The 26847-nt window shown below is 41.9% G+C and overlaps 2 protein-coding genes across 2 annotated transcripts in view; one reads left to right on the top strand and one right to left on the bottom strand.

Annotated features, from left to right (window-relative positions):
• The window catches only part of PTPN11 (protein tyrosine phosphatase non-receptor type 11), a 39797-nt gene extending 21601 nt beyond the window's left edge, over positions 1-18196 (bottom strand). Inside the window, exons 1-6 of the mRNA XM_065417530.1 lie at positions 18123-18196; positions 11082-11204; positions 8812-9006; positions 7390-7582; positions 4176-4292; positions 3472-3585 (exon numbers count right to left, since the gene is read on the bottom strand). Of these exons, the coding sequence (XP_065273602.1) occupies positions 3472-3585; positions 4176-4292; positions 7390-7582; positions 8812-9006; positions 11082-11204; positions 18123-18136 (756 nt within the window). The 5' untranslated portion in view covers positions 18137-18196. The remainder of the gene's footprint in view (positions 1-3471; positions 3586-4175; positions 4293-7389; positions 7583-8811; positions 9007-11081; positions 11205-18122) is intronic.
• Positions 18197-19706: 1510 nt separating this feature from the next.
• RPL6 (ribosomal protein L6) lies at positions 19707-25382 on the top strand. The gene is made up of 7 exons (XM_065417567.1): positions 19707-19778; positions 20992-21156; positions 21254-21352; positions 22525-22668; positions 23502-23550; positions 24143-24327; positions 25193-25382. The coding sequence occupies exons 2-7, from the start codon at positions 20992-20994 to the stop codon at positions 25343-25345; spliced, it is 795 nt and encodes a 264-aa protein (XP_065273639.1). The 5' UTR covers positions 19707-19778; the 3' UTR covers positions 25346-25382.
• The last annotated feature ends 1465 nt before the right edge of the window (positions 25383-26847 follow it).

Here is a 26847-nt window from a genome sequence, read left to right as displayed (position 1 = left end):
CCTCTTGTCTTTGTCTGATCAAGACCAATAAACTGTTCGTTTCACTCTCATGTTGGTAGAGAGCAATTTCCTACCTCAGCTAGTGACGCTCCTTTGTGCTTTTCATTTGTTTAATTCTCCCATGAAGCCCAGCTGGCTGAATAATCATGAGGATTTTATTCAGCTAGTGAATGCATTTGCAAATATATCCTCATTATCTAACAAACGGTAGTTACTCTCCCCACCCACTCTCAAACCCCAACAGTGTTCAAGAAGTTTCTCAAACAGTATTATGCAGCTGGAACCGGCCTCTTTATAAAAGAAGTTGACATCACATTCCTTGATTTCCTGTCTCCATCTGCTGGTGGTACAATATATATTCCAGAATCAGTTAAGGAAGTTCTTCAATATAAACCTGTTTTACGGGAACCATTTCACTATATTTACACCAGGGCCTTTAGAAGCGGCTATCATCTTCACTCTTTTCCTCTTTGTTCCTGAATCACTCCAGTTGGTAGAAAAAGTTTCGGAGCCAGGAATATCTCACTGTGGTTTGGGATACGGTTGTATTTAACGTTTCTTCCGTTTGAGGGGGGAAATGGGGAATACTGTTGAAAGTGGTAATTTACGTACAGAGAATCACTCTCAAATCAATAGGCTGTTTTGTTTTGTTTTAAAGGAAGAAACCAGCACCAGATGCTATTAAAAATGTAGAAGGTACATACACTATCGCATGGAGGGGAAGAGATGTCCCCCTTACTCTCTTTCTGGTAAGATGATGATAACAGTAGCTCCAGATGGAGGGGTTGCACCCAAACAAAATAATAATAAATTCCTAAGCAAAGCATACAGATTATACAGCTGTCATTCCAACACTATTTAAAATTAACCTGGAAAATGGCTCAAAGGGTCCCTCTCTGCAGTAGTTTTATTTTAGCATTCCCAAAATGTGAGTGTCAAAGAAGCAATGAATTCAAGGACGAGAGAGTGTTTTATATAAATAGCTGGGGAGGAAGATTTGTACTGCAGTGAGTGTGTTTGACCAGTTATCCCTCACGATCCTGCCATGATCAGCACACTAACACTTGGGGACTTTTGTTTTCTAAATTGCTTATTTCTTTCCCCTCAGTTTAAAAGGGTATAATATAAAAAACTGAATGGGCCAGCTTTGAAATGGATTATTTTCCCCATTTGCAGCCATATCACTATTCACACATCCATTTCTTATTACCACCAAAAGGAACACTGAAAAAGCAACATGCTATGTTGGAAATGTTTACTAGTATTTACTGGGCATAAATTCAGGTATGACATTTTGTTCTACTGCATATAACTGCTTAAGCAAAAACTTTACACTCACATTTGTGGATTCTCCTGAAATTTCTAGCAAGCTGAGTTATGTGAAAGTTTATCCTGGATTCTATTTTTACAAGACCATTGTTGCTCAAAATGCATAGTCGATTGCTTGACTAGACAAATATAGCCAATTTATACTTTAAATCAATAGCAGAACAGTATAGAAAGAAAAAAAGAGTTAATACAATACCAATCTTTCTGGGAAGCAGTTTCTTACAGCGCTGTTCAGGTCACCTTACACAGTAAGTGTGCTTCAAAATATACCCCTAAACCCTCTTATATTTATAACACAATTGCTTACAAATTAGAAAGCACTTTATAGGTCATCTAAGATCCAACCCAGTTTGTACCAGTTCTTTAATTTGTTGTTCTATATCTTTCCCTATCTCTGCTTGGGATACCATATTTTAAACCAGTTGCCTGTGAAGGTACCTGTATTAGGACATAGAACAAATATATCTTGCCTTTGACAGGCTTTATATTTGCTAATGCCAAAAGCTACATTTTGTTTTGCAGAGTGCTGTGGGATATACATCTCTTGACATAAGTAAGCAAAGTGGACAGAACTGTGGGAAGGATATAATACAATTCAGTTAACTGCCCACATGTTGGACGTAATACAATATTAATATGGTATGCCCTACGCCTAACATATATGTATTGGCTAACACCATGTAATTGTAAAAACAATGCAGTCTTCAGTCTAAACCACTGGAAACTTTCTATTGCCATCAAGTATGGTTTTAAATAATCTTTGCAAATTAACTGGCAATTTAAGCAGAGAGTTTTCTTGGGGAACAACTGCATTCAATTTTCTCCATGCAAAGTGCAGTTATTGCAGAAGAGAAAAGCAGGGATTTTCAAAAAAAAAGAACCAAAAGGCTTGTCAACATGAACACTTAGCTTACAGCAAGATGGGATGTGAATCTACCCTACGCTAGCCAGCCGCAGACTAGCTGTCCCTGCTGATGTACATCAACAGTCTGATCTAGTCCTCTTTGAAATGGGAGTAGATTAAAGTCCAACTATTAATACAGGCCAGCAGAGTCCACACAGACAACTAGACCATGGCAAGCTAGTGCAGGGTAGATTTACTTCCCAGCTTCTTGCGAATTAAATATTTGCGTAGAGTTAGAGCTTGTCTACAAAACGCTACAGTGGCGCAGTGTAGACACCACCTACTCCAATGGGAGGGGTTCTCCTGTCGGCATACGTAATTCACCTCCCCGAGAGGCACTAGCTAAATCGATGGGAAAATTCTTCTGTCAACCTAGCGCTATCTACATGGAACTTAGGTCGGCTTAACTATGCTGCTCAGGGGTGTGGATTTTTCACACCCCTGACCAACATAGTTAAACTGACCTCATTTTCTAGTATAGACCAGGCCTCAGATGCCCAAATCCTATCAAATTTCAATAAGAGTTGGGCACCTATCTCCCATAGGCTCCTCTGAAAAAAATCACAGTCAAATCCTATAAAAGCATAAACAAAAGTCACTATTTTGACTATTATGTCCAGTGCAGTTGCTAACCAGCCATCTAGTACCAAACTTGTTTGTACTTCACTTGTAAGGAAGGGAGTGTCATCTAGTGGTTAGAGTGGGGAACTGGTCATCAGGACTCCTGGGTTCTGCCACTGAAACTATAGTACCTCTGCCTCTTTCTATCCATCAGAAAAAAATCACCTACCACACTGGGATGTCACAAGGCTTAATTTTTTTTGTAAAGTAATTTGAAATCCTCGCATAAGAAGAATTAGAGAAATGCAAAATTATTGTCTCTGGGACTTTCAAGAGAGCCTACAAGAATTCCCACTGAAAGACAACATGAGTTGGTGCCAAAATCCCAGCCGTTCCTGTTAAGCAATGTCTTCCTAAGCCCAGCACAATATCAGCTCAAAACGGGGTGGGAGCCAGTGCTCGGGGTTAAAAGAAAAGGCACACCTTTCAAGCACTCATCTTTGGCCGACACATGAGAGGAACTGGCAAACTGGAGAAGTTGCAATATCTGGCACAGGAGTGGGGAGCAAGAATAAAGATTTGAGGGGCAAAGGGCCCTAAGCAGCTGGGAAATTGTGGTAAAATTATAGTTCTATCACTGAGACACACCAGCTTTACATTTGAAACATTTAAATTACCTCAAATTCTTCCCAGAAGCCTTGCTTGACTTTATCTGTGGTCTCTGCTAGCTTGCTTAGTTCTCGCACCCGGCTTTCAATCTCTGCAGCATTAATACGGGTTGTATTCAGGGGCTAATCAAGAAAGATATTTTATATTAAACCACAGCACAGCAAACAGAACAGGATAAAGCTAGTTTACACAGATCTCCTGTATTAAACATATTGTATGTAGGTACCACTCAGAGTTTTAGGACCCAGGCTTCACTCCAGATTTTGAAGCCCCACCCCACCCCCTCTTTTTTTTTTTTTAAATCAGATTCATGTGGCGGTAGTCACACAGTTTCATGGTTCCAGTTTCAGTGCATTAAGCTTCCTCTCCTCCTCTCTTTTTGACAGGATTTTAAAATCCTTGTAGACCCAGAACTCTCAATGAAGCCAAGGGGAGTTCTAGATGCACCAGAAATGGAGAATTAGGTCCTTTATAGATGGCTAAAAATAACTAGTAGCTTAAATCCAATCATTGGACCACCCTGAAAGATTAAGATGCTGTTGTAAAAGAGGATGGTAAATTCACTTTTGGTTTTAACGCTGAATGAATGTCTTTCAACACTTTACAGAATGTAAGAAAAAGGTTGAGCTCCCCCCACCACCACCCTTCCCACCTCTATGTCCTGAAGTTAATTAATGTTTATGATCCAAGTTCTAGCATTTACTAAGCTCACCTGCTTGAGCTGTAGTACTGTGCCCAAAGTTTCTACCATGGGGTTCTTCTTATAATGTTCCACTAGATCTGTTAGAGAGTCAAATTTCTCCCCTCCGCCAACATCGTATTTCAGCTCCTTCCAAGAAAGATATTCAAAATGTGCTCATTCATAGCAATGTACACAATAATCAAAATAAAGTCTGCATTAATTACCTCTTTAGAATGTTCAACCAATCACAAGATCCCTTAAATGAGTACTTAAAAACCTATTTAACTATCCCCTGCCATTCCATACTGAAATGATAAAAGATGATTTGCTACAGTCATATTCCACTGAAAAGTTGTAATACATTTCTAATTAGAACATTTTAATGTTAAGGATAACAGTGTCCCTATCTGATACTCACCCCAAGTAGAATACTTGAGGGATACAATCAGAGAATCAGACGTGAATTTGTGAATAAATCAAAACAAAAGCACAACAGAATCTAACCTTGGGTCCTGGAACACAGGTATTTGTATTGTAGTCCTTGTTTAAAAAGCAAGTCAGCAATATAGTTACTATCTCATCTACCATTAGCATTTATGAGGTTAGCAACAGATCGAGGGCATGGAGAACTCCAACAACTTTATGTCCCAAACTTTCATAAACCTCAAATAATTAAACATGTTAAAATGGCTAATATACATAAAGATAAATGTACATAAAGAGCTGCAGACACTTATCACCTTATTATCTTCTAGGTAACAGTCAGCATGGATTTGTCAAGAAAAAAATCAGGTCAAACCAACTTAATAGATTTCTTTGGCAGGGTAATAAGCCTTGTGGATGGGGGGAAACTAGTAGATGTGGTATATTTTGACTTCAGTAAGGCTTTTGATACTGTCTCGCATGACGTTCTCATAAACAAACTAGGGAAATACAACCTAGATCGGGGTTCTCAATCTTTTTCTTTCGGAGGCCATCCCCCCCCTTGCTAAAAAAATTCTACAGCCCACCTGTGCCACAACAACTGTTTTTCTGCATATCCAGTAGATTAAAAGCCAGGGTTGGCATTAGGGGGTAGCAAGCAAGGCAATTCCCCAGAGCCCCACACCACAGAGGACCCCGTGAAGCTAAGTTGCTCTGGCTTTGGCCTCCAGCCCTCAGCGGGGCTTGGGCATCGGCTTTTTGCCCTGGGCCCCAGCAAGTCTAACGCTGTTCCTGCTCTCTGGTTTATTTTGGCAGATCCCCTGAAGCCTGCTCGCGGCCGCCAAGTGGGCCCCGGACCCATGGTTGAGAACCACTGACCTAAATGGAGCTCCTATAAAGGGGTTGCATAACTGGTTAGAAAATCGTTCCCAGAGAGTAGTTATCAGTGGTTCACAGTCATGCTGGAAGGGCATAACGAGTGGGGTTCCGCAGGGATCAGTTCTGGGTCTGGTTCTGTTCAATATCTTCCTCAATGATTTAGATAATTGCTTGGAGAACACACTTATAAAGTCTGCGGATGTTACCGAGCTGGGAGGGGTTGCAAGTGCTTTGGAGGAGAGGATTAAAATTCAAAATTATCTGGTCAAACTGGGGAAATGGTCTGAAGTAAACAGGATGAAATTCAATAAGGACAAATGCAAAGTACTCCTCTTGGGAAGGAACAATCAGTTCCACACATATAAAATGGGAAATGACTGCCTAGGAAGGAGTACTGCAGAAAGGGATCTGAGGATAGTGGATCACAAGTTAAATATGAATCAACAGTGTCTCACTGTTGCAAAAAAAGTAAACAGCATTCTGGGATGTATTAGCAGAGGTGTTGTAAGAAAGACATGAGAAGTAATTCTTCCACTCTACTCCACGCTGATTAGCCTCAACTGGAAATAGTGTGTCCAGTTCTGGGCGCCACGTTTCAGAAAAGATGTGGACAAATTGGAGAAAGTCCAGAGAAGAGCAACAAAAATGATTAAAGGTCTAGACAACATGGGGTTTGTTTAGTCTTGAGAAGAGAAGACTGAGAGGGGACATGAGAGCAGTTTTCAAGGACATAAAAGGTTGTTTCAAAAGGAGGAACAAAAATTGTTCTCCTTAACCTCTGAGGATAGTACAAGAAGCAATGGGCTTAAACTGCAGCAAGGGCGGTTTAGGTGGGACAACAGGAAAAGCTTCCTAACTGTCAGGGTGGTTAACCACTGGAATAAATTGCCTAGGAAGGTTGTGGAATCTCTGTCATTGGAGATTTTCAAGAGCAGGTTTGACAAACCCCTGCAGGGATGGTTTAGATAATACTTAGTCCTACCTTGAGTGCAGGAGACTGGACTAGAAGACCTCTCGAGGTCCCTTCCAGTCCTACGATTCTATGATTCTATAAATAAAGGCAGGAAATTACCTTGAAATTTTGACGGCATTTACTGAATGCACAGCCAAAAACCACAAAAACCTCTAGCAGGCACTCTCACTCAGTTGCACCATTTCCACCCCAAATTCCTGATTTCTCTATACTAGGCATGTGGGGAGGGTTGTTTTTGCTTTTTTAAAAGACAAATAAAAGTATTACAAAAACTGTATTTTCTAAAAAGGATTAAAGTACTTTCAACAGATTTGACCCTTTAACACCAATACTCAGGCACACATTAAAATGTTTTGAGAATAAAAATAGCCATCAAGAATTAATCCTGGCATCAGATAGTTTAAACACATTCTTTAGTAAAGGCAAACTACCCTACCTGAAGTTTAAACTGTAGGACAAGGTTTCCCTGAATTAAATATTGACTGTATTTTGTTTGTTATTATGGAAAGACATTATGAAAAAGACAAAATAACCAGCCTCCATAGTACAGCTACAAACCCCCCCACACGCCTGAATGGATTCTGAGATCTATTATATAAAAAGAGAAGTAGTAAGACAAGACTGCAACAAACTTAAGAGAGATTCATGAATGTGAAAGGCTACATCAGCAGAGGCTTTGAGACAGACTCTTGATGCAATGAAAGAGAAACCTCTTAGAAGCTCCTCAGCAATATAGATATGCTATGGCACGATTCAGTGAAAAAAAAAAAAGAAAATGCTAATAGAATTCTTGAAATTAGCAAAGAAGTCAATTTGAGCAAACAAACAATATGCTGTACATACAGCTCTGTCTGACCAAAATCAGTGGACTGAATAGTATTGAGAAGTCTGTAATGCCTCTCCTGACAGAATAAGCATGCAAACCAGGAAAGAAGCCTTTACAGTCAAGAAGTTCCGGCTTTGTTGTACCTGGCACCGAATCATGACATGGGTCACTTTCGATTTCCCATCATTACTCTCGCCTTTATCATCTCCTGTCCGGACTGAAAGAACAAAGTCTCCTGGGTGGCTTTGACTCTCTCGCACAAGGAAGCTTCCATGTTTTCCTTTTTCTGTTAATAACTTTTCAGCTTCTTTTCCAGAAAGGTGCCCGTGAAACCACCTTAAATTTACAATAAATAAAATAAATAAATATAGTTGCCCTTCTCCTCACTGTACCCATGACTGGGCCCACCTGGCTTAAACATCTATAACAAGCCAAAATGTGGCCCTTGAGACCTCAGTTTAGTATGAACAAGTGTTGCTAAAGGTACCCAAAAACCTAGCAAAGTACAGACTTAGAAAAAATATGAATTGAGAGGGCGTGTGTTCGCACATACAGAAATACTTCAGAAGTAATAAAACATTATGCACAAAACAACTCTCAAAACAGAACTTGCATAAACAGAAAACGGATTAAGATACTTCAATTCTTATGCATTTAAACCTTGGAAGAATGCCACCATTGCTTAATAAAAATCTATACAGATCACAAGAAAGAAATCCCAAGAGAAAAGTCAGCAAGAACTGAAGTGGGTTCTAATAAAATTTCAGTTACTGCAATTAGATACCTCAAATTTCTCTTGTATTTTTTGCCATTGTTTATTTTATGCACTTGCATGATTTCAGTGCTCTTATGTTAACAGAAAGTTTTCCTTAGACACTATGGATACAATTTCATCAGACCTTATGATGGCGTGGTTCTATTATTTTTCCCTGCTTTTCACTTCTGAGAATAAACTGACATCTACTGGCCGTAATGCTGAATAATGGGTCAAGACTAATTAATTCCAGTTTCCAAAAAGAACTACATTCATTTCTGAAGAGTTCCTTCGCTATACTTCCTTAGTAAGTATTCAAAGTCTGAGATCCTACTGATCAGTGCTGTCTTGTTAAAAATGTCAGTTTCAGCAATCTGTGTATTTGCATTTGATTTTTGTTTTCTTAAACCCACATACAATACAGCGTTACCAGGATAAAAATATGCTCTGAAATATATATTGAAGTCACTGCAGTAATACAAATAATTCTCTGAAGCTTTTGCAACCAATGAAATTTTCCAAGAAGGATCGTAAAGCGGGTTGCGTAGTTTACTTTGTTTTTGTTTTAGTTACTGCAACGTATAGGGCCTATCCTCTCCAGTCCAGATTCTCCCACCCTTACTCAAGTTGAGTAATAGCTTAGTTTGCAAGTAGTGCCACAGAAAACAGTTAGACTACTTGCAAGGTAAGGTGCTGCCACCCTTACTTACACTGAGTAAAAGCAAATTTTTAAGGTTAATAGGAATTACATGCATACGTGGAAAGGAGAATGGACTCCTTCATATTTTTCACCACTATTTTTCTCTCTCACCTTTCAGATGTAGGATCAGCACAATTCAGTGGATATTTTAACTCTATTACGTCTCCATTCTTTTCTTTGAGCTGCCCATGGTGTTCCATGTAATACTGGACTAACTCAGCCAACGTGGCAAATTTTTCTCCTCCATACAAGTCGTAGTAGTCTCCTGTGTTCTGGATCTTGATGTGCGTGACAGCTCCATTTCGCCTAAATGTTTATTACACCAAAAAAAAAGAAAAGAAAAGAAAAGGCAACTTACACAAGTTCGCCAATTTCAAACCAATCACTTTAAAATATTCCACTCTACTAGCTTGGAAATTTTAGTAGTTTAGCTTTATATGTCAGTCACCTTCCAGCAGATGAAATGCAGCATATCTAAATTACTGCACACTGTGAGTGAAGCAACTATACATCTAATAGCAGGGCAATGAAACAGCATCAAGGATTACAGGAAGAGGAAGTGGTTGTTTAACAGTCAGTACAGAAATAAGATTTTTTTCATTCCATCATTACTTAATGGCTCCACTGAACCACAACAGTCTTCATGAGCCCACAGGGTACATCTACACTGCAAAAGACGACCCACGGCAGCAAGTCTCAGAGCCCGGATCAACTGACTCAGGCTTGTGGGGCTCACGCTAGAGAGCTAAAAACAGTGTCAACGTTCGGGCTTGGGCTGGAGCCCAGGCTCAGAGACCTTCTCCCTCCCTGGGTCTCAGAGCCCAAATGTCTAGACTGCTGTTTTTAACCCTGTAGTGAGAGTCCCACAAGCCTGGGTCAGTTGACCCGGGCTCTGAGACTCGCTGCCATAGAGGTTTTTTTGTTTTTGCAGTGCAGATATACCCACATTGTCCAATAGAAGCTGCACAGACCTCCTGTCCTCTATATGCAATTCTCATGACGGAGGGAAGTCTTCATCATCCACAAGATGCCTCATTAGGGGTTCTGTGCTACCACTTTCTTCAGAGTGGAGTCCAGCTCTGCCCGGTATAGCAGTCAGGCTCTAGGAAAGGCTGGACAGACTCCAACTGTCACGTTCAAGGAGCAACTCAGACATCCTAACATGGTTCCCCAGCATGGGGATTTCCCTTAAAGATAGGTCTGCTCCCTACAATCAGTCAAGGATAGCCATTTATGTAAGCAATTAGCCTCTACCTCCACTAATATCAATGAAGAGCAGAGATCAACGGCCATCATAAGACTGCCCTAGGTAGGACTTAAATGGAATTCTCAGTCAGGAAACTTCAGCCGCCCCTCCCCCCCTCCAATGCATAGATCTTTGATGAGGTCTCCTTCCCTTGACTCAGCTCCACTAAGACTACCTTAAAATCTAAGGCAACAATGAAGTGTCAGACATGCCCTTTTCCCCTTCCCCATCCCCACATTGTCTCAGAGGACACGTACTCCAGAAGGCGCATTTTAGAAGCTGGAATACAGGAGTTGCCTTTAAAAACTTGTTCATTTCTCCTAACAAACAAGATTACCTCAATATTTCCTTATTCTTGTTATAGGAAAGTATCTTGAGTGTGTGTGGAATGATCTCTTTCTATTTGACAAGCCACCATCCTAGTCTCATTCAAATCCCCCTCACTTCTTCTGCAATCCCTAAGAAGTGAGACATTACGGAGGGAAGAAAAATTATGTTATTCCCTCCTTTGGATTTTCTCCATGAGCCCTTTCTCGTAAGGGTTTTTAGGGGGTGGGCTCCTTGGGGCAAAGACTATATTTGCATGCTGTGTTGTACAGTGCCAAGCACATTTTTGGCATTAAGTTACACTGCAAATATCTATCTAAGGTAACTGGCAAGTTTTTAAGTACTATCAGTGTAGCTAACGGGGTGATGAGGGGGAGAAGAGAAGACAGAATGCAGTATAAAGGAGCACAGATCTTACATGCATGATCTTGCTAATGCCGTCAGCTCTGCTACTTTTTGGACAGGAACCCTAATGGATTTCTTTAAAAGGGTAGGGAATGGAGAAATTATGAACTGGCTGCCACTTCACCTCTACCTTTCTGGCTCACTACAGAGCCAGGATCCACAGCCTTCCAAGCTGTGCACAACTTGGAAAACCAAAGACATTTGGGTTCCTATGCAGAAGAAAATGTAAAACTATCAACATAACAGACTCAGAAGTCAGAAATAGAGAAGAACATGTAGATCACAAAAGTCTCATCTCTCTACCCAAACAGGATTGCTCTCCACAGAACAATGGCAATTGGAAACTTCTGTATGTTTGGGCCAAGTGGGTATCAAGGACAGAGCCTCTCAACACTTAACTTACCGAACAGAAAGTGTAAAATCTCCCGGGTTACTTTTACTGGGCCGGGCCAGAAAGCTGCCATCAACGCCTCTTGTCAGCAGTAAATTTTCTGCCTCCACTCCAGTAATATTCGGGTGAAACCATCTACGCAAGATAAAGAAGAAAAATAATTTAAAACCAGAATCTCTCTTTAGCTGATGCCACATTGCCACACAAATATCAGATAACATTAAAATCACTGGATGCAATATTGGATTTTAAAGAATTTTGTTATGCTTTGAAAAAAATCATCTAAAAAAATGTCAATGTAATTCTAACTTGTACTTTTCGTGTCACCAGTTAAAAGTAGGTTTTCTTCTACATATCGCGAAGATCCTCTGATAAGAGATGCCATATAAGTGGAAGTACTATAGCCACACCATTGGAAACTGTTTATTTCAGAGGAGACATGATAAAAAGTATATAAAACAAATGGTATAGAGCAGGGAAGTCAGGCACTCATATTTATCCTCTCATAACACAACAGCAAAGTCACATTCAATGAAACTGAAAGACAACTAATAAGAACAAAAACACGCACTCCTCACCACCAACATACACACAACTTGCGGAACTCGATGCCACTGGATTCCATGGAGGTCTACAGCTTATTAGGACTGAAGAAAAAATTAGACATATATAAGAATACTGAAAACATCCAAAGTAGCATTAAGACACTTTTATTTACAAAGTAAAAATAAAACAAAACCTCATGCTTCAGGGCATAAAATCGATCACCGACTGATGACGGGGGTCAGGAAGAAACTTCCCTTGTGGACAAGTTATTCCACAATTGTCCAAAATATAGCTTTCTTACACCTTCCGCTGAAGCATCTGGTACTGGCCACTGCCAGAGATTGGCTACCTGACTAGATGGAGCAATGCTCTGATCTGGTCTGTCAATTCCTATGGTCCTAAAATATCACACTCTTAAAATACAAAACACAGAGGAACATCATATTGGTTTTCACCACCCACAAGCAGCCTCCTGAATGACCAAAACAGTGGACCTCGCCGGAGGAGAACCATATATGGCCTATATCTATAACTAAAGAGTTCAGCATCACCACCTATGGCATTACATTTCAGCAGACTTATTTGTAGTGATTTAGTTAACAAGTCCATGTTTTCCGTATCATCGCACAAGTTTTATTCCTCTGCTGCAATACAGAAGTAATGCAACATTAAGATGGCCAACAACTCTACTGCCCACAAACACCTGTCAGGGATGGTCTAGATAATACTTAGGACTGGAAGGGACCTCGGGAGGACTATGATTCTATGATTTAGGTAACTGGAAATGATATCCAGGCACAAGCTTTGTGAACTAAGGAGAGACTAGGATTATTATACTATCAATGCAATCAACTGAAGAGAAAATCTGAGGTTTGCATCAGCCCTCACTATCCATTATCTCCCTCTCCATCATGGCTCCCCTGTACAGGCCAAAAGATGCTCTCTCACACAATGAAGTGACCTAGGGAAATATAGGTTGGAAGCTGAATCAATACAGACATGTATATTAAAGACACATCAAAATTGCACACATACTAATAAGATCAGCTCCTTTGCCAAAAATTCAGAAACAAAGATAATACTAAAAAAACAAAACAAAACGCTTTTTAGACAAGTTCACCTTCATGCAGACACTGAGCATGGAAAATTTCTACCAAAAGGTGTTCCAGAAAGTTACAACAGAAACTTAATTATAGCTGTAAATATCTACTATTTCAATTACCTTTTAGACCAAAGCATAAGTCTGCCCCAGTTGTACCAGGGGAATCAATGGAGAAACAATACACAATCAGAGGTCTGAGGAGAGTTCCCAATTTAACCAGACATGTTTTAAAAGCTGAGAAACTAAAAGCAAGACTGTATCCACTGCCACCCAGCTGGCCAAGACAGAACACAGAACAAAATACAGTACTCTCACAGAAATGCAAAATGCTGGGCAAACAGTGTGCAACCATTTGACTCCAGTGGCTTTGCAAAACTACTTTCTTGGGTTTTATTTTCACCTCAACTCTTGAAATTAAAGTCTTCCTAGACATTTGAAAGGCCTCATTATTTTTGTAACTGCTATAAATCATGCACCCCTGGACACATGCACTTTGATTATAGACTTACACAGCATATCTGAGAGAAAGCAGCAGAATCCACTGCTCTTGAAAAACCCAGTGAGTTTTTCCCTGAGTAAAGCAAAACATCACAGCAATACAGACACTTGGCTGCTTGGCAGAAATCTGCTCTGTTACACTTATAAAAATACTATAACTAAAAATGTACATAGCATTTCTGATTATTCCCAACATAAATCCACATTTCACAGTAAGCTGCCATAACAGAAAGCTGTGCAAGTGCATGTTTAAACATAGGGCAGTTCTTTTGATTGGCAGCTTAAATTGAGAAAGACTTATCATTATTCCAATAATGTAATACTCCATACTCCCTACTCCGGCAAATTTTTCCTAAAGAATACTCTGGACACTTTTAGAGCTTCCAAAACAGCCAAGACTATAACAATGTTTAAAAGGGGACTGGATAAATTCATGGTGGCTAAGTCCATAAATGGCTATTAGCCAGGATGGGTAAGAATGGTGTCCCTAGCCTCTGTTCGTCAGAGGATGGAGATGGATGGCAGGAGAGAGATCACTTGATCATTGCCTGTTAGGTTCACTCCCTCTGGGGCACCTGGCATTGGCCACTGTCGGTAGACAGATACTGGGCTAGATGGACCTTTGGTCTGACCCAGTACGGCCTTTCTTATGTTCTTATGTTATGTTCTTAAGTCCCTAACAGAGTCAGTCTAGCTAATATACCCAGGGAAATTAGAAGTAAAGGTGCACAAGTGCAACTTGAAAAGGAAGTAATTCTACATGGGAACCTTAGATCTGTCTGTGTATATCCTATCTAACCAAGAGAACCCCGTTCAGAATATTGCACCTTTAGCAGAGCCACCAAAAAAATAAACTACTCTGGGTATAGCTCAAACCAGGAAAATGTAAGTAAAAATCCAACTACAGTACTTTGAGTTTATCACAACAGACAAGAGTTAATCAATTGACAGATAATCTTACATTTATCCAATGCTCATGATCCTGAAAGACCTCAAAGCTCTTCAAACTATAAATATGCAATACCACTGAAATGCAGCTGCTTCTGGGCAGTAACCAATCAGCACAACAGCGAGACATGCATTTTGGCTAAGAAAATTGGGGAAAACCCCTACTCTTCCCTAAGGCTTTGGCTACACTGGCGCTGTACAGCGCTGCAACTTGTTGCGCTCAGGGGTGTGAAAAAACACACCCCTGAGCGCAGCGAGTACAGCGCTGTAAAGCGCCAGTGTAATCAGTGCCTGCATAGCTGCACGTTCGCTCGCAGCGCTGCAAGCTATTCCCCTCAGAGAGGTGGAGTACATACAGCGCTGCGAGAGCTCTCTCGCAGCGCTGGCGGCACGACTACACTTGCGCTTCACAGTGCTGCCGCGGCAGCACTGTGAAGTCCTGAGTGTAGCCAAGCCCTAAGAGTCATGGGATCTTCAAAGCCCACTCAGGACCTCAGCTTTCCTCATCTCCTTTGAAAAATACACACAGTACGTGCATGATATTCAACATAGTTACCTTGAAAGGTTGAAAAGAGCAAAGCCTGTTAGCTGGATTGGCAAGTTTCTACCATCACCAACTAAACCCAGCAACATAACCTGACTGTCTGCTACCCACTTTCACCCAATTAGGTAACTGATAACTTTAACCTCTTCCGGACCCCAGATGACCACATTTGCTTAGAAAAGAGGAATCTATGGTTAACACATAGTGTGTATTATGTGGACTGTGGATTATGAAAGACGGACTTAACCCACACTGGTGACCAGCCATTAAGTGGCAACAGGATGACAGACAAGATGACCCTGCCAAAAAAGAAAAAAAAAAAAAACCACCAATAACTTAGGTCAGAGGGATTGAATTATGAAGAAAGATTATATGGACCAAGGGCTACACTTTTAAAAGTATTTAGATGCCAAAAGATAGAGGCAGGCACCTAGTACAATTTTCAAAAGCAGCTATCTTTAGACACCTTTAAACGTCTGGTCCTAAATGTGTACAACTAGACTAAGCAGCTTTACAAGTACCTGGAAGGTGTAAACTGCAAGAAGAATTTTATGTGGTATACAGGGAGACACAGGGATAGAACGAAGATGAAATTAATAATGGGGAAATTTTGCCTGAATGTCAAGAAAAGTTTCCTGATGGGGAAATGTATTAATCTTTGGAATAGTCTGCCAAGAGAAGCAGTGCAAGCCGCATTGCCTGGGATTTTAATAACCAGACTGGACTGGATGCTAGACAATGTACTCCAAGGAACAATCTGGCTATGTAGGTTTCCCACAATCACACCCCACTATATAACTTCTACGAGAAGCAATAACTTCAAAACATTGCCAGGCAGGAGTTTTTAATGTATGTGGGATTTAAGTGAAGATTTTATTGAACTTTAGTTATAATTACATGAAAAAGAGAAGCATAGATACAGGTATGTGAACATATTGGAATCAATCCTACAGGCATGCCACATGCAGAACTTCCATTAACTTCACTGCAAGTTTACACACACACACACACACTACTTGCAACACCTGGTCCTCCAAGTACACAAATATACATACCACCACATTACTAGTTAGACACATCATGTAAAGTTACATGAAGATAATACATCTCAGTGAACAGAAGGGACCCTAATATAACATATTTGAAAATTGGTTATGGAATCATGTAAGAGATTATGAAAGGAGGATCTTTCTTCCTGTAGCCCACCAAAGCTGGGGTTTGGGACCAAAAAAGGTACATCCAGGAAAGTAACCAAGTTTTTGCACATGTTGTAACTTCTGTTCTAATGGTAACTGGTTCTCCTGCTTGCTCACCCTTGTATTTTTGGCTTTGAGTAGGAAGATGCATTTGTCAACCACCCCAAATAGAAAGAAATGGGGGTGTTAGTGATCTATGTTAAATGGTTCCGGACCGGTGATCAGGATAACCTCATTTGGCATATTGCCACCACATTTGCGCTTTTGAACCATGCTGGCCACATCCTTTCCAACACTGGTGGGAGAGCACAGAGGATTGCACAGACACAGACAGGAGTAATATAAACCCTATAGAGGATTTTCACTTACGTTTCCTTTCATAGGAATGGAATGCATTTTAGATTTTTTTCTGCTTTCCTTTTCTAGCTCTGTTCTAAGCAGACACAGGAGTTACTCCTAGTGTAAAATTGACCAAGAGCTTAGAATACAATCAAAAACCAATACATAGCAACATATTCTATTTATGACCACAATGAGAACAGAGGGTTTAATGTTCCCCAAAGCATGATTTAATAGTTTCAACCACACAGCATTCTACTTGGCATTTTACAATAAGGCAAAAATGCTAGTGGAAAGATAACCAATGAGACAGTCAAACATCATTTACAACAAGGACAATGGGGATAAGTAGGAGGCCTTTTCCAAGAGCGTGTGTGTGTGTGTATGTAGATAGATAGATAGATAGAAGGGAACATGCCCTTGTTTCAGATAAAGAAATATTCTGGAGAATCAGGGTATGACTGTACAAAAGCCCTTGGCAGAACTCAGAAGGTTTAGGACATCCTTGAATCACACACTACATTAACAGTGTATTTCTCTTTTCTGATTGGAGTTTGAATAGTCAGCAAAATTTTGGGGGGAGGCAGAGAGAGGAGCATAGTATCGATTTACCACCTTGAAAAGAGAAACAAAATCAATATGATTCTCCATTTCATGATTGGGCTACTCAGATCTCCGTTTTGACTGCAGAACAGATTAGAGTGCTTCTGGGTTTTGGCTGACACAACTAGACAGATCGGGAAAGCGGTGACTTTTAGTTTAATTATTCCTACTTATAGGCTCACTGGTTTGTCTGTATTTCTAATCTTTATTCACTCTCTCTCATGAACCCCTTTTAACTTCTGAATGGGCTAAGAGGACTAATTCTCAAGAGTCAGACAGTGAGCAAAGACTGTAAAATGGGCACTTAACTAATGCAGGCATATGCATTTGAGGCTTTATTTTAAAGGGGGGTGGGGTGGGAAAGCATCACTGAAACTGATATGAAAAGAAATACTTAAGATTCCACCCCGCATTTCAATTTTAAAATTTCCCTCCCACTTTAAATATCTACCCAAGCTGCTGGAGATCCAAACACAATAATATGGTGCTAGGAGGGAAGAGAACCCTGAAATGAAATTGATAATCTAGCTTCATCATTCTAAACTGAAAAAGAAAAAGTAAACAGACAGCATAAAGCAAATCAGATTTTTAAAAATACTGTCAGCTTTCATAATCAAAGGAATTAAATACAGGTAAAAAAAGAGTGAATAAAAGAAAATAAACGGGAAATGTACTGACAAAGGATAAACAAGAGTCTTCTACAAAGTAAAAATGAGATGCAGAAAGACATACACATCTGCAATAAACTCAAATTTAACTGAGTTTTTCAAATTCTAAATCCAGCAATATTGCAGGTATTTGGAAGTAGATAATGTTTTCACCCCTCAGCTCATAGAGAGCCGAGCACTGCTAAACTACACGTATCGTATAGGTCACCTAAAACATTAGCCTGCACTTAATAATTGTAGAAGCTGATTCACGTTTTAATTCCCAAATCCGCACACTCAGTAATGCATCTGTTGCTAACGCCCACTGCCACACGGGGTGAATTCTCCAGATCCGGGAATGCCAGACGGACAGTTTACTGGGTCACTGAATAAATTAAACTGTGATCTGCAGGGGGAGGGCCCCTGCCTACACCAAAGAACACCCCGGGGGGGGGGGCTGCTGCCCTTTAATTACCCGCAGCAGAGAGCGGCCCCGCACCAGGGGGAAGGGGGCTCGCCCTGCCCCGGGGGAGTCTCTGCCGCCCACCGCCAGGCCCTTTGCTCCAGGGGAAGATGGGGCCCCGCCCCCCACAGTGAAAGGGGCAGGTGGCCCCGGCCCCCTCGCCTCACCTCCGCGATGTCATTTTCCCCCGCGGCGCCTGCAGCTGCCCGTCCCCCCGAGTCTCGGCCTCTCACGGGGGGGGCCTCCCCCGGCGGGACGCGGCCTGGGGGACCCGGAGGGGAGCGTGAAAAGCAGCCGCAGCCAGGCCGCGGAGACACAGAACCCCGGCGCAGGCTGCCACGACGTCATCCGTCCGCGACCGGCCCAGCCTCCATGGGTGGGGGCGGGGCCTGCCGGCGAGCTTGCGAGTCGCGCGCTCGGCTGCCTGGCCTGGAGCACTGCGGGCTGCACAGGGCGGGCATGCATTGAGGGCTGCATTTCCTTATCCCAGGAGCTCTGCTGGCACGAGGGATCTGCATGGAATGATGGCTGGATAGTTTAGAGGAGCTCTGCGTGCACCCATAGGTGCATCTTCTGAGCACTCTCTGCGTGCACAGGATCAGCTTTTAAATGTCTCATGGTAACACATGGTACTTAAAGTAGCACCTTTCATCTAAATCTTTTACAAACATGATCTGAGGCGATACTGTTAACTTGTTTTTAATGACTATTTTAAAAAAATTAGTTTGCTGATCGAGATCCTTTTTTAAACAGTGCTATTTAAAACAAAAAAATCCTCTTACAGAAATATAAGGCATCTTACTCCCACGCTGGAGTCATCCTACTGCTTGAGAGGGGAAGCGCAACTAACCATCAACAAGATACTTTACTATATTCAAAAAGCAACAGAGGGTCCTGTGGCACCTTTAAGACTAACAGAAGTATTGGGAGCATAAGCTTTCGTGGGTAAGAACCTCACTTCTTCAGATGCAAGATGCTGGAGTGACTTGCATCTGAAGAAGTGAGGTTCTTACCCACGAAAGCTTATGCTCCCAATACTTCTGTTAGTCTTAAAGGTGCCACAGGACCCTCTGTTGCTTTTTACAGATTCAGACTAACACGGCTACCCCTCTGATACTATATTCAAAATGCTCTCAAAAGTTCAAAGAAACAAACTTAAAAAGAAAAAAAATTTCTCTGATCTCTTTCATTTATAGTTGGGGGTTACACATAAGAGTAGGTACAATTTTTGTCTACAATTGTGTTTTTCAAGTCAATAGTGTCACCTTAAGTAACCTTTATAAAACTCTGCGAAGTAGCTATTTGACATAATATGCAGACGGGGAAACTAAACTATATAGAACCATGACGCTGACATGTGTAGGTTTATTATTAATCGAGACCCCAATTCTGCAGATTTACACAAACTTTACTTTTACAAGTTCCAGATAGTGAAATTAAACACTTAGTTGTTTGCTACATTGCGGGGGGGGGGGGGGGGGTGCTTAAGCCATCTGCAGAACCAAGAACAGAACTCATAAGCCCTGTAACTACTCAACACATCACATACCTTCTTCTCCAACCCCAGCCAAGATAGAATCCAGTCAGTCCCACTCGTGACCAACTCCCACTACCTCGTTCTATAACCAGAGGGCGAGAGTGTCCTCCCTTTGACCCAGATCTTGACCCTCCTCCGCTCCGTAGAGACCTATAGGCAGCCAGAAACCGCTATAGGCCACAGACTACATCTCCCAGCGTGCCCCGGAGTGGACGGGGTGACGTCAGACGCTGGACTCGCTTTAGAGCCGGGTTCCCGGATATTACTCCCTTTCCCTTCTAGGAAGGTAAGAATGGCGGAGTGCCGGCGCTTATTGTGCGGGAGTAGTAGTTACTATCTGCCACCATCTGCCGTGAGGAGGCCCCGAAGGGCCCGCGGGTCCGGCTCGGTGGCTCCGGGGGGCCCGGATACATGCGGGGGGGCACGTATGTGCGGAGTTCGCGGGCCCCGGTAACTCCGGGGAGTGTAGGCCGCGGATGGCCCGCTATGGGGACTGTGTGGCTGGGGATCCGGCAGCTACCGTAATGGATTGAATAACTCCTCGGGTGGGGGGTGATCCTAGGAGCCCCCTTCCCTGGGCGGTGACCAGACTCAGCCGGCGCAGAGTTTGGGAGCTTGTAAAGTGCAGCCCCAGCCCGGCTTGAAGCCTTTGGTCCGAAACGTATGAGGACGCTCCAGCCAGAGGCAGATCGTATCGTATGGGTGGTGGGCACACACAGGACGGGGATTCTTCCTTCGCCTCCAGTCTCTGCTCCCTGTGGTAAATCATATCTGAGCCTGGCCACCTTGGGGACTCTGTCTAGGGCATGTAAAAGCCCCAAGTCACCATGTGGCTATGGCCTTGGGCATGAGAAGTTGGTTATTGCCCCTCTCTCCACTTCCCTCTATGGGCTGTCATGCAGTTGCAGCCCCAACTTGTATTTACATTTTTCTCTTCCCTGGGATCTCTGCTTTAGTACTTTTGGACATGGTCAGGTATCTGAATTGTATCACCTGTATTTACTATATACGTGGCCTTGTGTTACAAGCGAGATGCAATGGATGTGGTGTCCTGTGCATCTTGATTACGCTCCGTGTAGTTTAGGTGGCTTTGATGCAAAAGATAGTATAGTAAACATAGCCGAATAGTCTCAAGACCACTGTAGGAATACCATGGATATTTTAAGTATAATTTGCTTTTGTTTTTTGCAGCCATTACATTTTTTCTCAAGTATCAGAGGGGTAGCCGTGTTAGTCTGAATCTGTAAAAAGCAACAGAGGGTCCTGTGGCACCTTTAAGACTAACAGAAGTATTGGGAGCATAAGCTTTCGTGGGTAAGAACCTCACTTCTTCAGATGCGTCTGAAGAAGTGAGGTTCTTACCCACGAAAGCTTATGCTCCCAATACTTCTGTTAGTCTTAAAGGTGCCACAGGACCCTCTGTTGCGTTTTACATTTTTTCTGTACAGTTTCTTTGTTTAATGTGACAATCACTAATACTTTATTTTGATATTTGGTAGATGGCAGGCGAGAAGAAGGCAGGTGAGAAGAAGGCAAAGAAGCCTAAAAAGCACCATGCAAGCCGTAACCCAGTGCTGGCCAGAGGAATTGGGAAATATTCCCGATCAGCGATGTATGCCAGAAAAGCCATCTACAAGCGCAAGTATGATGCGCCAGAAACAAAGGTATAAAGGGAATGAATTTCGATGTTTAACTAATTAGGTTGTGTCTCAAACTTTCATAAGTTAACTTGTCTGAAATTTTTTTTTGGTTTGTCAATAGATAGAAAAGAAAAAGAGAGAGAAAGCACCTGCTACCCTCACAAAACCAGTTGGGGGAGATAAGAATGGAGGCAACCGTGTGGTAAAAGTTCGTAAAATGGTAAGAATAGATTAGTGGAAAAAACTAACTAAATTGCACAAGCAGAATTTTGCTCCTGCTAAACACTGAGTTACACTGATGTAGATGACAAGAGAATATGCTCCCTATTCTGTATTGAAAAACTTCCTTAGATAGTGCTGCTATTGATGTACTTCTGGGCTATGAGACAGTATAATCTCCACTATAGGTTGTCTGTATAGCACTGTAAAACTGTTATGTAGGTACTCGCATTTAAGCAAGTGACTTATTAATATATTGGGGGGGGGGTTAAAAAATGGGGTGGGGAGTAAGAGTCTTGCTTTTAAAAAGATACGCACATCACATCTTTATGTTTACTGTGGCTTTTGTGTTGCAATATTCTAGAACAGGTGTTCTGTAACTGGTGCATGCATCACTGATGCTATGGGAGCTTGATGTTCCATACATTTACTTCACAATAACTTTTTTATTAAAGAAGGTGGCACACTTAACAATAAAGCTGGAGAGCAGCTGTTCCAGGCAAACTAGGAACCTTTTCGTTCACACCCACAGTGTTCACATGGAGGCACAGCACTGCTATTCACACCTCTGTTGGGCAGTGTAGACGTGGCCCGAATCAGAGAATGTGTACAGTTGGCTTCTGGGTGTATATTACTGGGCTAATTGCCTGTTGACATGTAAGGGAGACTACTGCATGCAGCATTAAGGAGTTTCCCATGGGAAGACCCTGACAACCTCCATGATGGACTAGGCCCATTGTTTGAATGGGCCTAGGCCTATGAATGAGCAGCACAGTAGGGCTCCTCTGGCATCTCTCTAGTGAATTGTAAATACAATCACAAATAACATACATTTACTGTATTATTTTTTTCTATGTTGTGTAACTGATTAGCTATCTGATGCAAAATGCAACATCGTGTACCTAACATGTATCACTCAGAAGTGCCAGTTTCTGTAAAATGCTAGCCTGCAGCAAAGTGAATCCTGTGCACAACAGAGAAACAAACAAAAAAATCAAAAGTGGGATAGGGTGGAAATGGCCTTTCAGGAAAAATAGTCTTCCCATGAGAGAAGAGGTGTTGCATCCACTAAAAGGGGAAGGATCAAAACTCAGATTAAACTGTTTTCGCTAAGTTTGCTGATGGAATAGTAAAAGTACAGTTTTGGCTAATAATTTGCTGCTTTTTCTCTAGCCTAGATATTATCCAACTGAAGACGTTCCTCGCAAGCTCTTGAGTCATGGCAAAAAGCCCTTCTGCCAACACAAGAGGAAACTGCGGGCTTCTATTACTCCAGGAACTGTTCTGATCATTCTCACTGGTCGCCACAGAGGCAAGGTAAAGGAGAATTGTCTTTCATATATCCTTCCATGCCACATCTGCTCTTCAAAATATTGGTTTGGCTGGTCTGTTAGAAGTTTCTGTACGCTCTGCAGAGCCTATGATGCCATAGCCCCCTATTATAAATGCAGCATATACCAACAGAAGGAGTTTTTCGGTCAGTGCTAGGGGTGGGGGTTTGCCCCACACCCCTGACTGACAATTTATACATTGATGTTCCTAGAAGTGTAGACCATGCCTTGCTTATACCTGTGTGAGGTCCGTTCACGTATCCGGGCAGAGTTCCTCTGGGCGGCGTTCACTGGCTCCCTTGACACCTTTGAGGAGCAGTGGGCGCTGTCCGGGGTTCTCTGCTCGGTGTCCCCATCAGGTTCCCTTCTTTTGACCCTTTGACCACACTCCTGTCCCTCTTTTTACACCCAATATGTATACCTCTGTGATAGGTAAAGAATTGGAGGGACTTGCAGTTGATTGCCAGACTTTACCCAATATAAACCCATGTAACTTACAAAAAGGGCTACTTAGGAATGAAATTGTTGGATCCCAAGCCAGTTCCTGTTCCAGTTTTTTAAACTAGACAATTAAACATAGTCCAGCTACTTTCTAGTTTGGTTTCCCTAACCATTGGGAATGGGTCCTGTCAAATTAGAACAGTCTTTGTTCTAAAGTGTGGTGGATTTGGTACTGCTATGCCTTTTGCCTTTCTGGCTAAAGTGTGTCTCTCCTCCTTTGTAACTTTTTGTACAAAAATCAGGTCCTGATATTTTCTCAGACATCAAACTGCATTTAGCATTGCTGTCTGAGACTGTCCTATTGTGTTTGGTTTTCAGCGTGTGGTCTTCCTGAAGCAGCTTGCTAGTGGCCTGTTGCTGGTAACAGGTAAGAAACTTTATTCACTCAAGTCTCTTGAATTCCTGTTGAATTCATTGTAAGTCTGTCCAGGCAGCCTGTCTTCAGACTCTACCATGATTGCCATTGTTGTACTTGTCTGGGAATAGAAATTTTTCTGACAAACCTGAGGTACCCATGACATGACTGTTCGAAGTTCTGATATCATTCAGTCTTCCAATGCTAGAAACACTGGATAGCACTGGAAATCTGAGAAAGGGAGTGAAGTGCCCTTCCTTTAGCAAAAGAGGGTACCTCATTGGCAGTACCAATAACTTGCAGTTAAGCCTGTGGAGCTAACACATTTTTAATGAAGTATCACTGTGCTTTAACATCTGAAAATACTGACAACACAAGGAAGCTCTTAGCATTATCAGAAGTCTTGAGAAAGGCGTCTCCTAATTTTCTTTATTAGTTCAGATTTTAGTAGGTGAAGCCAACTGTCCTCTGCAAGAACACAACCACTTCAAACTAATCATCCTAATGGAGAGTGACCTTCCTTTGAGTGTAGCTAAGGGGGTACTATTTCTCCAGTGATAAGGTGACATTGCAACTCATTCTAAGTATTTTTCTATGCCACCAGGACCCTTGGCTATCAATCGTGTCCCTCTGCGCAGGACTCACCAGAAATTCGTTATTGCCACATCTACCAAAGTTGATATCTCTGGGGTGAAACTTCCAAAACATCTCACCGATGCGTACTTTAAGAAGAAGAGGCTGCGTAAGCCCAAACATCAAGAAGGCGAGATCTTTGACACTGAGAAAGAAGTAAGGATAACAATGATTAGTATTCCTATTTGCAAATGTCTTTTTCAATGTTTGTAGCCAAGATGGAAGGGGAGGGAGATGTCTTTCCATGAAACAGATTTAATGTTTAAGAATAAGAACATGTTTTAAAAAAAAAAAAAAGCAAGGTCAGGTCCACTAAAATGCATGAATATGACAACATTGGGAAAAGTGTTGCAGCCGTGTTGGTCACAGGATATTCGAGACAAAGTGAGTGAGGTAATATCTTTTTTTTTTTTTTTTTTTAAGACCAGCTTCTGTTGGTGAGGGAGATAGGCTTTCGAGATGTAGTGCTTTTTCAGATGTTACCTCCCCCACTGTGTGTCTAACACTGGGGGGGGGGAGGGTGTGAATCTTAAAATGTTATCAAAATAACTCCATACTGAGGAGGTGCTTGAACACAGATTCTTAAAGCAGTGTCTCCTGTGTGCATGGACTCAATCTTGTACTGTAAACTGAGTCATAAAATAGCCCTGAATTTTCTTAATGTGCATTCCATGGTCTGTTGTCCATAAGTGTTCCATGTGTTGTGATTTTAGGGACTCCATTTGCACCATAGCATCAGCTGATTAAATTTAGCAACAGCTCTTTTAGCTACGTCAGTTGTGGTAAACTCAAACAGCTTTAATTATCTACTGTAGGTGACTTGAGTCCTGTGGCCCAAATAGAACTACTTTTTGTTTGTTGTTCCCTGGAAAGGAAAATTCCAAGTGAATGCTGAGAAATGCTTACTCGGTGAAAAAGCCCTTGCCATGGCAGGAAGCAAAAGCCAGCCTTATCTCTGTAGGGATAACCAACTGTGCCTAAATCTCTCCAGTATTTTAACTCTCTTAATTTTGTTCTTTAGAAATATGAGATAACAGAACAACGCAAGGCAGACCAGAAGACAGTGGATTCGCAAATCCTGCCAATAATCAAGAAGGTGCCTCAGCTCCGTGGCTACCTGCGTTCTGTATTTTCTCTCTCCAATGGAGTTTATCCTCACAAATTGGTGTTCTAAATTTTCTGAAAACACATTAAAATGAGGAAAAAACTGAGGTTTGTCTGATTCCAGTTATAGTTAACGTTGTAATGTGCATATCTTAACACAGTTTGGATTGAATTAGAAAACTGCTAGGGGTTTTAAGTTGTGCTATTATGAGGAATGTGGCCCTGCATTTCAAACAGATGGAGTTTCTTACGTGACATAAGAGGGAGTGACAGCTTTCAGAAACGCACTGTTAGAACCATTAGTCCCATTTAAAATGATGGGAGTACTAGGCTCAGTCGTCACGCTACTTGGGAAGGATATCCTCTACAGGCCCTTCTGGCTTCTGGCTAGTACTAGTGACAAATTGGGGTAAACTTTTTCAGGGTTTTTAGTCAGTGTTCTTACTTTCCACATCCTGCTATAAATGGACCAAGTGTCTCTCTTGACAGGAAACTATCCATAACTATTAACTTTAATGTTCACATGTGTATGTGTGACTCCCCTGGTATATTTCCTTACTGATGATGTGGGAGTAAGTCCTGGTTTCAGTTTCTGGCTCTGACCGACTTGCTGGGGGTGTTTTGACAAATCACCTGAGCCTTGTGCTTCCATTTGTTCATGTACAAGAGCTTGATTCTGCAAAGTGCTGAGCACTCTGGTCCTGATCCAACAAACCACTTAACCATGCAAGTAGTCCCACAGACGTCAGTAGGCCTACTGAGGTGTTCAGCCAATCACATAAGTGCTTGGAATGTTGCAGCACTGGACCATTACGGCAGGTCTTGCTCACTGGCCAAGGTAGATGGACCTCTTAAAAATCTGCCACTGCAATATGCTACATAAGGGCAAAGTAGTCTAAAAATGGACACCTTGGCATCTATCAAAATACACTCTAATCCACTGCTGTCAAATTCCTGAGCCACAGACGAGATGGCAGCCCACTCAATGTATTTTTATTGCCTTCATGACATTCAGATTTCTGCAAAATTTTAGAAAATCTTAAAAGCAGCCCACATGGTTGCAAAAATAATTTCACATGACCCAAGTCAAGCAATGCAGTGACTTCTTCCAGAGTCAGCAACATTCATTATTTCATTGCTGATCATTTTAGCAGATGGAACATGAGCTGGGACTTGCTGTAGGAAAGGGAAAGATGGAGGAGGCAGAAATAGTGAGGGCCCTAAAGGTGAGTATGATCTGCCAACTGAGCAAAGTTGATAGTAAGTGAACAAATTACTGAGTTACAAGACAAAGGCAATATTCTACCCAGTGGGATAGGGAGAGTGTTTTGTTGTTTTTACAGTGCCTGGTATAGTGGGCCCAGCCTGTGTCTAGGGCTCCTAGGCCCTACTACACTACAACTAAATACAGGAGAGGATCTATGGCTTGAAGGCTCTACGTAGTCCAAACTTGTGCCCCAGCCCTCTGAGTAAAATTGGATTTCGGCTCTCCACAAAGTAAGTGGCGCTCCTGTTCCAGTCAGTATAGAACCTCCCATTTGCCTTGAGGTAGGCACTTTCTTTCCACTAACA

Source organism: Emys orbicularis, chromosome 16, assembly GCF_028017835.1.
Source record: "Emys orbicularis isolate rEmyOrb1 chromosome 16, rEmyOrb1.hap1, whole genome shotgun sequence".
NCBI lineage: Eukaryota > Metazoa > Chordata > Testudines > Emydidae > Emys > Emys orbicularis.
Note: the sequence above shows the minus strand (reverse complement) of the source record. Positions and strands in the feature narration are given on the sequence as shown.

Bases quoted from the DNA above. Each gene is read 5' to 3' on its own strand.
- RPL6 (XM_065417567.1), top strand. From the start codon at position 20,992: ATGGCAGGCGAGAAGAAGGCAGGTGAGAAGAAGGCAAAGAAGCCTAAA. The intron at 21,157-21,253 runs GTATAAAGGGAA...GTTTGTCAATAG, and splicing joins ATGATGCGCCAGAAACAAAG to ATAGAAAAGAAAAAGAGAGA. The intron at 22,669-23,501 runs GTAAAGGAGAAT...TTTGGTTTTCAG, and splicing joins CTGGTCGCCACAGAGGCAAG to CGTGTGGTCTTCCTGAAGCA.